This window comes from Lathyrus oleraceus, chromosome 1 (assembly GCF_024323335.1).
Source record: "Lathyrus oleraceus cultivar Zhongwan6 chromosome 1, CAAS_Psat_ZW6_1.0, whole genome shotgun sequence".
Lineage (NCBI taxonomy): Eukaryota > Viridiplantae > Streptophyta > Magnoliopsida > Fabales > Fabaceae > Lathyrus > Lathyrus oleraceus.
The window spans coordinates 202,113,772-202,129,588 of NC_066579.1; the positions used below are offsets into that span (position 1 = coordinate 202,113,772).

The 15,817-nt window shown below is 40.3% G+C and overlaps 1 protein-coding gene across 1 annotated transcript; it reads right to left on the reverse strand.

Annotated features, from left to right (window-relative positions):
- Positions 1-14,271: 14,271 nt before the first annotated feature.
- LOC127099767 (uncharacterized) lies at positions 14,272-15,039 on the reverse strand. The gene has a single exon (XM_051037408.1). It carries the CDS (start codon positions 15,037-15,039, stop codon positions 14,272-14,274), a length of 768 nt encoding a protein of 255 aa, XP_050893365.1.
- Between the last annotated feature and the right edge of the window lie 778 nt (positions 15,040-15,817).

Below are 15,817 nucleotides of genomic sequence, written 5' to 3' on the forward strand. Positions count from 1 at the left end.
TAGCTTTTTATTATTCCCCGAAATTTTAAAGCATTGTGTGAGTAAGACAAATCAATTATTTTGCATACAAAACACAGAAGAAAAATGTTTTATGGAACAACTGAATTTTATTGATGTGAAATTTTACATATGGTGAGTACAAGGATGTAGAAACCCTTGATGAGGATGTTGCAAAAATTGAAAAATAAATGAAATGGAAATGGGAAATATTTTGTATTTTTCTCCATTGGTTACAACATTGGCCTTAGTCTATCATAGTATCTGAATCCTGAGACCTTGCTTCGGATGACAGTGATTGGATCGGTCCTCGACCATCTGATATCTAGCTTGTAGCGTATGGGCTCGAGGATCATAGTCAATGCCTTTATCCTTAACTTTTTCCGGGCCATTTCATTTCTTTTCGTCCATCAGGATGATCCTTTTTGCGTAAGCCGCCCTTTCGGGTTTTCGACTTAGCGAGCTTTATGTTTGTTCCCTAACTTTTGCATGGACAATTCATTTTTTGGTCCATCGGGATAGCCATTTTTGCTTAGATCAATCTTGCAGAGATTAGTCTAGCGGGCTTTCATCATTTCTTTTTAGGCATAATATTTTTTTACTATGTCTTCATTCACTGGCGAAGGCAAGTCTTCCCCATCCATCTTTGTAAGGATTAGAGAACCACCTAAGAAGGCCTTTTTAATGACGCAAGGTCCCTCATAGTTGGGAGTCCATTTGCCTCGCGGGTCTGAGTGAATAGTAGAATACCTTTTGTGCATGAGTTCCCCAACGCGATACTCACGAGGAAGAACCTTCTTGTCAAAAGCTCGTTTGAGACGTATTTGGTATAGCTGACCATGACAGACAGCCGTGAAACGCTTTTCTTCGATCAAATTCAGCTGGTCATACCGTGATTGAACCCATTCAGCTTCATCGAGGTCAGCCTCCATGATAACTCTGAGTGAAGGAATCTCGACTTCAATCGGTAGGACAACCTTCATCCCATATACCAATGAGTATAGAGTTTCCCCAGTGGATGTGCGAACTGAAGTTTTGTAACCATGTAGAGCAAAGGGTAACATCTCATGCTAGTCGTTGTATGTCTTGACCATCTTCTGGACGATTCTCTTGATATTCTTGTTAGTTAGTTCTACGGCGCCGTTCATCTTGGGCCGGTACGGTGAAAAGTTGTGGTGCTCGATCTTCAATTCTTCGCACAACTCCTTCATCATATGATTGTTGAGGTTATTGGTGTTGTCAGTGATGATATTTCTAGGTATCCCATAGCAGCAGATTATCTCTTTCTTGATAAACCGAGTAACCACTTGTCGAGTGACATTAGAATATGAAGCAACTTCGACCCATTTCGTGAAGTAATCTATGGCGACTAGGATGAAACGATGTCCATTGGAAGCTTTGGGCTCTATCATCCCAATCATGTCAATGCCCCACATAGAAAAAGGCCATGGAGAAGTTAGAACATTCAACGGAGTTGGTGGCACAAAGATCTTGTCACCATATATCTGGCACTTGTGACATCTTTTAACAAAGTTGTAATAATCAGTCTCCATTGCTGTCCAATAATAACTAGCCCAAAGGATCTTCTTGGCCATAGCAGGACCCTTTGCATGTACACCCTCACAACCTTCATGTATGGACTTTATGATTGTACTAACTTCGTGTCTATCCACGCATATGAGCAGTAGAAAATCATAATTCCTTTTGTATAACACATCACCGTTTAGGAAGAACTTGGAAGAGAGTCTTCTTAGAGCTTTCTCATCGATAATGGATATACCCTCGGGATATTGTCATTTCTCCAAAAATGTCTTTATGTCGTAGAACCAAGGCTTATCATCAGGATCGACCTCAATTGCTAGACAATGTGCTGGTTCATCTAAGTGGTCAATCTGGATGGATGGTGCTTCATTATTCGATTTGACTTTAAACATAGATGACAACGTGGCTAGAGCATTTGCTAACTGATTTTACTCCCTAGAAATATGATGAAAAGAGATTTCATCAAAATAGGATATTTGTTTTCTGATATGCTCTTTGTAAGGTATCAACTTGCTATCCTGAGTCTCCCAATCACCTTTCACCTGACTGATTACCAGAGCTGAATCACCGTATACATAAAGAATCTTGATCCTTAGGTCGATTGTCGCCTCTAAACCGTAGATACATGCTTCATATTCTTCCATATTATGGTGCAGTCAAAACATAATCTAGCGGTAAATGGAAGGTGGAAACCGGTTGGAGAAGTGATAACAACACCTATACCATGACCTCGAGCATTGGAAACACCATCAAACACGAGTGTCCATCACGATCCTGGTTCTGGGCCTTCCTTAGGGCCTGCTTCAAAGCCTGGCATAGTGAAGTCTCTAATAAACATGATGTCTTCATCTAGAAAGTCAAACCTCAACGGTTGATAACCTTCGACAGGCAGGTGAGCAAGGTAGTCAAACAGAACACTCCCTTTTATTTCTTTCTGGGTCATATACTACAACATTTGCCACCGGGAAATTCTACCAGTAACAGTAGGATTTTCAAATATATACTTTATCGGATCCATCTTGGATATCAATAAAGTAGTAGACAAATCATATATTGTCTCAGGCGTCGAGCAGACCAAGTCAAAGCACAACAAGTTTTCTCTAAAAGTGAGTATCGGGTCTCACATTCAGTGAATTTCTTGTTGAGATAGTAGATAGCATGTTCTTTCTTGCTTGTGTCGTCGTGTTGAACCAAAAAGCAACCTATAGATTTATCGAGTATTGTGAGGTACATAATGAGAGGCCTACCAGGAATCGATGGTATTAAGATTGGTGGTTCTTGCAAGTACTTTTTTATTTTATCGAATGTCGCTTGGCAATCGTTGTTCCACAAAATCGATTGGTTCTTTCTCAACAGTTTGAATAACGATTCGCAGGTACCCGTCAAATGTGATATGAATCTAGAGATGTAATTAACTCGCCCAAGGAAGCCTCAAACTTCCTTTTCTGTTCGGGGAGGTGGCATTTCTTGGATGGCTCGAACTTTGTTGGGATCAACCTCAATACCTTTCTGACTGACTATGAAACCCAAGAGTTTATCGGATCGGACCCCAAAAGTACATTTAGCCGGATTCAGGCGCAACTTAAACTTTCGGAGTCTGACAAACAATTTCCTCAAGTTCACCAAGTGATCTTCTTCATTTCTGGATTTGGCAATCATGTCATCCACATAAACCTCAATCTCTTCATGAATCATGTCGTGGAAGAGGGTTACCATGGCACGCTAATATTTTGCCCCTGCGTTCTTCAAGCCAAATGGCATGACTTTGTAGCAGTAAGTTCCCCAAGGTGTGATGAAAGTTGTCTTCTCAATATCTTCTGACGACATCTTTATCTGAATGTACCTAGAGAACCCATCCATGAAAGAAAAGACGGAAAATTGGGTTGTATTATCAACCAAAACATCAATATAAGGCAAAGGGAAGTCATCCTTTGGGCTCGCTATATTGAGGTCTCGATAGTCTACACACATTCTGACTTTACCATCTTTCTTCGGAACTGGAACGATATTAGCAACCCATTGTAGATACTTAGAAATGGCTAAGAAGCCAGCGTCTAGCTGCTTCTTAACCTCTTCCTTGATCATGAGTGCCATGTCGGGTCTAGTCCTCTTGAGCTTCTACTTGACTGGAGGACATTCAGGCTTGAGTGGCAAGTGATGTTCAACAATGTTGGTGTCTAATCTTGGCACATCTTGATACGACCAAGCGAAGACGTCAACATATTCACGCAACAACTCTACCAACTCGAAGTGTACATGCTCGATAAGAGATGCCCCAACTTTCACTTCTTTTTTGTCAGTTTAGGAACCCAAGTTAATGATATCCACTGGTTCGTTATATGGCTGAATCTCTCTCTCTCTCTCTCTCTCTCTCTCTCTCTCTCTCTTCGCGCTCAAGGAGCCGTGTTAGTTCAGCTGGTAATTCACAGTCTTCCTCACTGTCGTCTTCAGCTTTGTTTGCTCTGCATATGATGAGCTTATTTTAGTATGCTTTTGAGAAAAATGGAGAAAAGAGAAAGAAATCTTTTGCCATTTAGTTGTTTTTAGTGAAAAATAAAAAGAACTGAAAGAAAGGGAACACAAGTTTTGCATGCAAAAAGTATTTCTTCTTTATTCACATAATACTTTTAAACATGTGGGCCCTTACAAGCTATCCTCTTGTCTCGGGCGAGGACGAGGGATTGAGAAAACAAAATGCATTACATTTTTTCCGAGTACACCATGGGAATCACGGTGGTCGTCCAATTGGGAAGCTTGAACCCTGGAGGACATCTGCGAACAAGGCTGGGTGCCCCTGGTTTGCTACCGCTGGACTCTCCAATAACTGTCACAGTGTGCTCATTTTGATAGTCGGCGCTACTGAACTTGATCTGGTTGAACTGCTTTTTCTTCGGGCTTACCTTGCGTGCTGCCGGGTGATAATCGATACCAAACCTGTCACATTTCTATGCCACATTGACGACCTTACCCCAACCGGGAAGTGGGCCTTTCTCCAATGTCTGCTTGGCACTTTTTGCTGAGGATAGGATGGTAGCGGAAGATTCGTTATGATTGGCCATAGCGGAACTGACTTCTTCAAACTCTAAACAATGGAGCGGAACTTTGACGACCCCTTCATTTGTTTCAACATATCTGAAAGAGGAGAATTCACTGACCAACAAATCTTCTTCACCATACACAATTACCAGTTTGTCATCTATCAAGTACTTCAGCCTTTGGTGCAATGTAGAAGTGACTGCCCCAACGACGTGAATCCATGGTCTGCCCAACAAACAATTGTAAGTTGGGTTGATATCCATGACTTGGAATGTGATCTTGAACTGGTGGGGTCCAACACAGATAGGTAAATTGACCTCTTTAAGACCCCAATTTTGACCCTAAGATCCCTCATGCAATCTCATCATATGCATTAGCATTGGGATCATACCTTGGCATTCTCCTTACCTATCTTTCATTGGGTTTTTTTTGGAGAGATCACCAAGCACCATGTGATTGTATCATACTTGTATATTATCATTTTACTAACCAAAATACTAAAAATATGTCTTTGCATTTGCCTAACTCTTTTGTAGGTAGGGCATGATCCCCTTTGATCTATCAAGTTCACATCTAGGGTTTAAGACCCTCATTGCTAAGAGCACAACCAAGGAATGGTCGACAATGTTCTAAGCATCATATATGAGTCCCAATGATCTCTACATGTTATTTTGGTCAAGCATTCTTCAAGAGTTCAGAGTTGGTTTTCCTTGGAAACCCTAGTTCATCTGGGTATCTTGAGTAACTTCTTCAACAAGCTTCTTCACCAATTGATCAAATTTCCCAAGGGACACTTCAAAATTCATCATCTTATGAGGATATGATCTACCATGAGCCTAAAAAGTCAAGAGAATTGCAAGTTAGCAAGTTGGTTGATGGTGGTTGGCCAGATGGATTCATCTGATCAAAACTGGGTCCCCTTATACCCTATCTCCTACAACTTTCATCATATGAAAATGATTCCAAGAGAAACGTTACTCTAAATGACATTTCAAACGACTTTCATGTTTAAGTCTAGGGCTAATTTTTCTTGGAAAGTCATTTTCTATGTTGAAACATTATAGGTCATTTTGTCTAAACCCTAATTTGAAAGTCAACTTCCCAAGGCCATAACTTGCTAAGTTTTAATGTGATAAAAGATTTACAGGTTTCATAATCAAATTAAAGATGTCTACTTCAACTTTTATGTTTGGAGTGAAATCTAAATCAACATTTATGAGCATGTGATATGAGGATACATTATAGGTCATTTTGGACCAATACCATTGAACAAGTGATTTTCCTCAACTTCAAAAATGCATAACTCACTCATACTAAATCCAAATGATGTCAAATTTGTGACCATTTTGAAGGTTTTTGAAAGACTTACAACTTTTATGAAGACACTTTTCTCATTTGAAGCTCACATAAAAAGTTAAGCAAGGTGGAATAATTGAATATGTGACTTGACACTTAGAAAATATTTTGACATGTTGAAATTTCCAAACTTCCACCTTAAAATTCACCATGATAAAAGTTCCAAATGGAAAAGTGTTAAACATAAGAGTTGTTCCTCTTGATCTAAGCTTTCCAAAGAGTCCTAATTCACTCATTTTGGACAAAATTTGATGGGTCTGCGCATGGCTTAAATAGACCTGTATCAGTTTGCAAGATTCATGATTCAAATGTTTAAACAACTTTGCCTTGCCATCCAATCATCATGCAGACCTCATTTCAGTTGATTGTGGACCTAATTGGATTGCTTCATGGACCCGCACACTCCCATGCAAGCATGTGCATTGCATTGCCATTATTGGAGAATTTTTCAAGTGTACAAATATCAATTGGTTTTTCTATAAATAGAGGTCCAATGCCTCAATTCAAAGGACCTGGCGCGCCAGCTTTTCCCCCAACCTTCCAAACCCTCTTAATTCAAAGGAAAACTTGAGAAATGTCAATTGAAATTTGAGTTTGAATCTCACTGTTTGGAGATTCAAAAACTCCAGGATCCAAAGCTTTGCATTACTCTTAAGCCACTTCCACAAGCTCCATAAGCAAGATCGAGCACGAATTGAAGTAAGAGAGATCCAGTTCTGCACAACATTGAAGGTATTTTTCCATATTTTTCTTCTCTTCGATTCTTTCTCAATTCTCATCAATTCTCTTGGATCCTTGGTTGTATGAAGTCCTACCAATGTAGGCAAGAACATTGAGTTGCTTTGAGGTCAAGTTGAAGCAACTCAGTTGACACACCTCAAAATTCAACTCCACGTATCTCTCTTTATATTTGGAGTTAGTTAAAATTGAGGTGATATTCGTGATCTACGCCATTTTTTCTTTAAGATCATGTCCTCTTTTTTCATTTATGATGTGGTGATGATTAAACCAGTCAGGCCAGGGTCGTCGAAGAAGATGACCGACCTTTGGCTCCGGCGATGCGCTGGAAGTGTTCAGAGCCATTAGATGAGTTTAAATTGTTTTAATCAGGAGCGTACATTGTGATTACCCAGCGTGTGATCAGTTGAGTCAAGCGCATCATGGAACGCGCTCTCTCCACCACTTGATTTGCCATCTAAATTAATGAGAGAGATCAAGTGGTCCATGTTTTTTTTATTATCTGATTTTTATTTGTATTCCTTTGATTTTCATTAATTCATATTAATTTTAATATTGATCCAAAAATGTGACAGTTTCACCAAAAAAATTTAAATAAAATCCTCTTTCATTTTCTAAATTAAAATTATTTTTTGGATCATTATTAATATTTTTCATGATTTAATTGATTTTGTGATTATTTTTAATTGTTTAAAAATACTTTTAAGTTTCCAAAATTTCTGAAAAATTTTCTCCAAGGTCCTTTGACCTTCTTTGACCTATGATAAATCTCATGGCCATTTCTTTGGTGTTTTGATGAGGTTTTAGGAATTTTTCCAACCATATTTAATTTAATGCATTATTTTTAATATTTTTTAATTATTTAAATGTCAGTTTAATTGTGTAGAGCCATTTTAATTGACTTTGTGAGTTTAACTTGGGTTGTTGGGTCTTGGTCAAGGTTGATTTGACTTTGTTAGGTTAAGATCATTGGATTTAGGGGATTGATGGAATGTACATTCCATCTCCCAAAATGAATAAATGATCTTAACTTGGTAAAAGTCTTCCTTTGTCCAATTTGAGTTTGATCCATTTCCCCTCCCTCTTCATCTTATTCCCCTTCTTTATGCATTCATGTCATGGACCTATAATATCTCTATATCCTAAGGCTAGTTGATTGCAAAATCAACATAAGTATGTATGAGATTAGGTGCCCCATTTTGCATATTCTTTTTTGTGTGTGGTATGTTTCATGAGCATAGTTCATCATACTATGTCTCTAACATGCATTAACACCAAAACTCTATTTTTCGACCTCAAATAGTTGTGACTTCTACATAAGTCCAATTACGATTGCTTAACATAGCGCTAAATTTTGACCCAAAAGGCATAGCATTCTAGTTAGTGAGATTGTAAGTCTCCTCTCTTTCATGGTATTGTGTGAAAACTTGGCCTTTTTTCCTTCCTTTGGAAGATGTCTTGGTTCAAGGATCCATGCTTGTGATAAATGGGTTGAGTGTTCCCCAAAGAATGACTTAAATAAAAGAAAAGCAAAAGCAATAATAACTTCTAACTCATTAACAACTAACCTTTAATTTCAAGTCATTTACTTTTAATGCAATTTAATTTTTGAGCTTTATTCATTTGCCATTATTCATACCATTCTAATTGTTTATGTTAATGTCATTTTCACTTTGTCCATTTGGACCATATTTTTTGTGATATATTTTGTTTGTGTATATTGTGTTTGTTTGTGTGGTCTTTGACCATTAATGTACATAATAAGAACAAAAACCCTAAAAATATCTTGTGTGGACTGTTGGTTGATCCGAGACAATTGGACTTAGAATTTAGGCAACACTCCCTGTGCAAAGAACTTGGCAAATGCCAAATTTCTTGTAACCAAGTGCTTTTAATTTGAAGCTTCATCTGATACATCATTGAAGATCCATTTGAGTTCATCCGCAACATGATCATTGTGAAACTGTTACTTTGAACCTGTGATTTATGCATTATGGAATTCATCTGTTACATGGGCAAATTTAAAGAAGATCATGGAGTTGCTAAGCTTGGATGTGGCTATCTTTATTTGATGTCTTGCTCTTCAAGTTGATATTTTGTGCATTGTTTGTTGCTTTATTCTAAAAGTCCAAGGGAATTTGGGTTTCTATATGACATTCTTGTCTATTGGATTGCAGCCCATTGGTCAGATCTTTTCAACTCTTAACTTTTAAATTCATGCTTAGGATTAGTCTCTTCATCTCCTCCCCACTTCTTTAATTTCAAAATCTCTCCCTCCTTTTTAAATCTTTTTTGCTTGTGTTTGTTGATTTTTAAAATTTGACCACTTTTGCAAATTAGAAACTTTGGCCTTATGCCATTGCGTTTTCAAACTTATTTTATTAATCAAACTTGTAAATAAACTTAACTATACTTGACTTAAAATTTCAAAATCCAAAAAGAACTAACTCATTCAAACCATTTTTAGGCCTTTGTGCCTTTCAAAATTGGATTTTTGTTAAAAACAATGCATCCACTTTGAAATTAATACCACGAACTACGGGGTTTTGATCCCTCATTTTTATGTTGGTATGTAGGCACAAGTCTGAAGGTCTTGTTAAACATAAAAATACAATTTATGAATTCTTTTCTCACCCCCCCCCCCCCCCCCCCCCCGCCCATTCTATTTGTTTGCAAACATCATTTGTACAAAAACACTTATGCACACAAAAAAGGGCTCCCTAGGAGTACCTAGGACATTTTGGGTGCTAACCCCTTCCCTCTGTGTAACCAACCCCATTACCTATAATCTCTGGCATTTTTATTAGTTTTGATTTCAAAACTTCTTATTTTTGGGTTTTGTTCGTACTTTTCCCTTTTCCCTTGGAAACAATAAAAGTGTGGTGGCGACTCTTGTTTATTTGATGTCTAACTTATCCATAGCTTAATGATCATGAATTTACCGCTACGACTTCCCCAATTACCTGCCTTCGGGAGCCATCGAAAGCTCGAACAATCAATGTGTTGGTCCTCATCTCGGGCCCCTTAAACTGCAATTGGCTTAATGTAGATTTTGGCAGTACATTAAGCGAAGAACCAGTATCAACGAGGACTCGAGATAAGAGAGAGTCAGTACATGTGACCGAAATATGTAGTGCTTTGTTGTGGGCATTTCCCTCAGGAGGTAGATCTGCTTCATTAAATCCCAGATACCTACTGACGGTGATATTGGCAACCACGTCGTCAAATTGATCGACTGTGATATCTTGCATCACGTGAGCGACATTTAGAACTTTCAGCAACGCCTTGTGATGAGCCTCAGAACTCAACAACAAAGACAAAATTGATATTTTGGAGGGAGTCTGATTCAACTGGTCAACAATCTTGAAATTACTTTTCCTTGATAAATTTGAGGAATTCTTGGCTTTCCTCAAAAGTGATGCTCTTCTTGTGATCTTCAACCAGTTATTTCTCAACCATTGGCCCTTTACCCTTAGACGTTTCAGATTCTGCAGCTTTATTGTCAATAACTTTTGTCAACACCGGATAAATCGTCACGTTCGGAGTGGCAGGTACAGTTGCTCCTGCCAGCGGAGTCGGAGTAGGAATGACCTTCTCCTTAGGCGGGATAACTGTGGGTGCTGGAGACACCCTATGAGTGTATTTTGGGGCGAATACACAGCCACTCCGAGTCATGCCTCCAGTTCCAGCAATGTTGATGATTTATGTGTCAGGAATGCAAATTTCTTTTCCTCCCAAATACGATGTAGTCTCATAATTCCAAGGCACTGCCTTGGTATTCTGATACGGGAACGAAGTGGGAACACGGAAATGAATTGGCTGAATCCTCTTGGGAGGAGCTTCATTCTTCTTCTTTTTGTACAAAATTGTTATTGGCTCAATTACTTCCACCTCTTCTGCTTCTTGAGACTTGGAGAACTGTATTAACCATTGATCCATTAGTTCTTGCACACAACCCCTCAGCTGGTCGCAATTGTCCAGATCAAACTCTCATACTATGCAATCATCATGTATACCTTCTAGAAACCCAAAATGTTCAAGCCTCTGTAACATAAAGGACATCAAAGTCTTCACTTCTTTGGCCCTTAATATAGATTCGGTAGCTTTTTCTTCAATCACAATGTTGACTGCTGCGCCAATGTGGTCTGGCAAGGGATTAATCTTCATGTTGGGTTTTTCCTCGGAGAAATACTAAATCTCTTGATCAATTAACTCTTGGATCCTCTTCTTGAGAGCCCAACAGTCCTCGGCGGAATGTCCTATATACCCTGCGTGGAAAACGCATGTGGCATTAGGATTGTGACTGCGATTAAAGGGAGGAGAGGCTGCTGGAAGTTCTCTTGGTACAATAGCCCCCACGTGAATCAGATATGGCACTAATTCTGCATATGGTACCAAGATCTTATCAAATTGGGGCTGATTACCAAAATTGCCTATATTGTTTTGACCTTGATTTTGTCCTATGTTATCACGATTATATTATTGGTTCGGATTTTCATGAGCGCGTGTTGATTGTTGATTGCCTTTCTGCGGTTGGTACTGGAGTGGTGGTTGCTGATATTGAGTTGCGACGACGTATGAATACGGATAATACGGCATAGGGGGCATCAGAAATTGATATCGGGGGCGAGCCTTCACCGTCACAGTGTTTTCTTCCCCCTCCTTCTTTTTTGCGAAACCCCCATGCGGCTTCTTGTTGGTTATCTGCGGTGCAGTCATGTCTGAGATTTTCCCTGATTTCAGCCTGTTATTAACATGTTCCCCAATGGTTACCATATCAGCAAAATTTGTTGACGAACTGCCGATCATCTTCTCATAATACAACTCTTGCAGTGTACCCATGAAGATATCTACCAATTCGTTGTCAGATAATGTTGGTTGAACTCTAGACGTCATTTCGCGCCAATGTTGAGCATATTCCTTGAAGGTTTCATTAGATCTTTGAGATTGATTATGTAGTTGAAGCCTTGTCGGAGCCATGTCAAGGTTGTACTTATATTGTTTCAAGAATGCCTCAGAGAGATCCCTCAATGACCGGATCTTTGAGCGCTCTAGGCCCAGGTAACAATCCAAGGAAGCCCCAGACAGGCTATTCTGGAAGCAATGGATCAGGAGATTGTCATTATCGATGTATAAGGCCATTTTCCGGCAGCACATGGTGATGTGACTACGGGGACAACTGAGGCCCTTGTATTTCAGAAGGTCAAACACCTTGAATTTCTACGGGAGTACTACGTTCGGGACCAAGCAGAGGTCTCGAGCGTCTATACCGAAGGCGGAGAAACCCTCGATGGCCCTTATTCTATCGTCCAAGAGCTGATAATCTGCAGGTCTGGCCGGATCAGCAGCGGGAGGAGCGACCTAACTGGCCGGTCGGGAAGTTTCTGGAGTAATTGGTCCAGGCATGTTCGGGGTAAACCACATCTGAGGTGGGTAAGAGAAACCCGATGGCACGATTTTAGCACCATGAATCGTCTGAGGATACTTCCCTCCAGCCTAAGCATTGGGGGCCTGAGGTGCCCCTGTCTACACATGCTGGAGTGCAGGGTAGATCAACATGGGCATGGAGGTTGCCCTAGGATAACCAGATGGAAAGACCAGAACTTGGCTTGCGCTCGCAGCTTTAGAGGTCTGAGCAGGAATCTGAAAATGGAGGCGTGGGCCTCGGTAGTCATCCTCAACGTCAAGAGTGTCGCCAGGAACCTGACCTTGGTTGTTCTCCGGATCAGCAGCATTGACGGGAGTAATTTGGACAATGTGGAGAGCCCATGGGAAACCAATGTTTCCAGTAGCAACATCAGCAGAGAGAGATGGATGAGGGGAAGAAGGCAGCCCCCCCACAAGCAGCAAAATATGGGGGCATCCCCCATGGGTAGGCAGCAGCAAGCCTAGCAGAGTCAGCAGGGACCATCTGACGATTCTCAGTGTTCGGCACCGCAGTTTCCACCGGAGTCTCGACGGTAGTGGCAGTAGCAACAGAAGGATTGGTCACCCCAGCAACATGGGTGACATTGGCAGCGGTAGAGGCAGGGGTCCTCTGAGATTGGAGAATCTCTAAGATAGTCTTCGTGTTTCCCCTGAAGAGGCTCATTTCGCCTTGAGCCTGGGCAAGGGACTCGCGAACAGCAGCATTGTCAACTTCGTATTCGGCCATGATCTTTGACTTGTTGGAGCGAATGAATTATTATTGACGAGTCATCGTTGTTGGTGTGGAAAAATAGCGAGAATAAGCATTTTATTTTCTGGCGGCTTTTGACAAGTAAATGCATGGATGCATGTATGTATGCGAAAAGATTGATGTGTACATTTATTTTTCATTCATTCATTTTATGTAAAGGAAAACAACTCCAAGGAATCTGTGAATCTGTTTATTTAACACAAGCAAATACAAAGCATAAAGAGAGACAGTTTATGAAGTCAATAGCCGAGAAACTCTTTATTCAATGTCGAGAAAACGGAATATAAGCACATATCAAGAAACTGCCCATCGGGCTAGAAAAGTATCAACATTGGTCCTATCATGCCTCAACCTAGTGAATTACAAGTCAAACTTAAAGATAAGTAACTAGAAACATCTTGATAACAACTATTCGTAATAAGTTTGAGACTTCGGGGACAGGCATGCGCCCCACTTCCCCCATATTGCACTCCCTTCAGGTGGTAAGTCGTGATCAAGTTCGCTTGGAACACTGCTTACGACTGTCTTCTCTCTGTTGGGGAGATCTTCGTGATGCCTATTCACTCGTGTGTTAGTGTCTTCCAGGTTCTTATGTGATTTCCCTTTTAGCTCTCGAATCTCTTCTATTCTCTAATTCAGCTCGTATTGATTCTGGCGAAGGGTGACTTTTAGCTGCTTGTTGCGGCTTTTCTCATCCTTAAGCTCTTTCTTGCAAGCTTCTAGCAGACTTTGGAGTTTCTTGGTTTGTTCCATGTGTTCAAGTTCCGCTTTGCTGGCTCTGTAGTGAGTTTCAGCTAACTGCTTCTTTTTTGTTGTCAAACTGGCATAAGTCCCTTTGAGTGTATCACCCACTTTGAGTCTTTTGAACACATCTGTTTGCATCTCATCATCTGCTTGATGAACTCTATCTCTCTTCTGATTCAAATTGAACTCAAGGTTTCTTTCTCCAAAGAGATCTTACCAAGTCTAGATTTGAGATCAACATTCTCTTTCTCTAGGGTCTTGATAACCTTCTTCAATTCATCAACTTCAGAATTTTGATGGTTCACTGGTTCAAGAGGCTTGATGTTCATGGACGGTTCAGGTGGGAATGACAACAAAATCTCACTAACTCTATCTTTGTCCCAACCGGTGTAAGCTTCCTTGGCGATACAATTCTTCTTTCCCATCTCTGCTCTTCCTTGAGGACAAATTACTCCTCAAGCCTTGACAATCTTCTTGATCAGTTCTGGCTCTTCGACCCCTTCATATAAGATAAAACCTTCTACACTCTTGAGATCAGGCTTGTCCACCATAGGGTATCCTAGTTGTCGTATTGCTAACCCCGGGTTGTAGTTAATTCCTCCTTTTGTACCAAGAAGAGGTACATTAGGAAAATCCCCACAGTTGAGGATAAGCTTGACACCTTCGTAGACTCGAGAATGCTAAGAAATGTCTTCAGCATTTAAGGACATGATCCGCTGGGACCACTTCAAGTTGTCTTTGTTCTCAACAAAATGGCCTTTGCTGGGTAGATGCGAAATAAACCATCTATACAGCAAAGGGGTACAACAAACAATAGTCTCTTTCTTCTTCTGAGTCCTTACATGGGTGGAGTAGTAAGTATCAGCAAGAAGAGTAGGAATAGGATTCTGAGTCAGGAAGATATGAATAGCAGTCAGGTCTACGAATTCCTCCATATTTGGAAACAATACGATCCCATAGATAAGTAGAGCTAGATTGGCGTTGAAGGTCGTCCAACTCCTAGCTTCGACGAAGGCAATAACTTTATCCAATAGAAACTTGGAGGTGAAGCCATGACTTCCACCCTTAGGTTTCAAGTTCAGTTCTACTTCCTTCTTTCTCATGTGTAGAGCTTCAACAATGTATTGATATTTAGGAACTTCCTTAGTGCGAATGTAGGGCAATTGGTTCTTGACCCTAATACCCAGAATATGTGAATCCTCTTCAAATGTAGGCGTCAACTGGTAATCTTGGAAAGTAAAGCATCTCAGTGGGGGATCGTAGAATTGCACCAGAGTGTGCACAACAGTGATGTTGACTTCGGTGTTCAGAATGCCCAAAAGGTTTCCATAAGCCTCCTTGAAATCATCATTGTGTCCCAGATCTAAATATGCCCCAAGTCCTCTCAAGACAGCCAACTGAAGGTCCACAAACTTGTAATTGTGGATGTTCTTCCTCTCAGGTTTCATGCTTCACTTTGAATGCTTGGTAAACAAACTGGACTCTTGGATTCCTGGAAAAGACATGCATATGAAAAAAATTGGTCATGATGAATGATAATGTAATGATGAGATGATATAAGTCACATGAATTTAAAACTCTGGCATGTTCTGAACAATCTGTATGTGCCACATGTTACAAGTTCAAAGGTTTGATGTAACATGAGTATCAAGGTAGGTAGAGTCTATGGTTTCCTGCAAGAAAAACCTATACCCCCCTTACAGGTGTGGACTATGCTCCAAGGTGGTCCCTAGAAGGTCTCCCAAAGTCATCGACTCGAAATGGAAATACCCTGCCGTAGTGAATACTCACAAGACAAAAGTATTTCCAAGTGAATCTAGTCTGGGCGTGGCTCCCGTAATAACCCAACGCACGAAACGCAGGCGTACACGACTATCCACAAGTCTAACCTATGTGTATACTAAGCTCGATTACAGAGCTTTCCTCTCATGTACTCTAACCCATCCCAACAACAGCACGACATATATATCCATAATATAAAGCGAATAAGAAACACGATAAATAAAAGCGAGTAAATCTATAAGGTAAGCACCTAAAACTAGCGAGAGAACAACCTAAACTAGGCTCGACTCCTTTTAGCGACTATGAAGCACTCCAAGTAGCGAAGTGTCCCCAACAGAGTCTCCAGCTGAAGCTAACAAAAATATACCTGAATGTATCGCACGCTCGAACATACAACAGAGCCACTATTGAACTTTATTTATCCCCAAAGGGAAGGGAAAACAT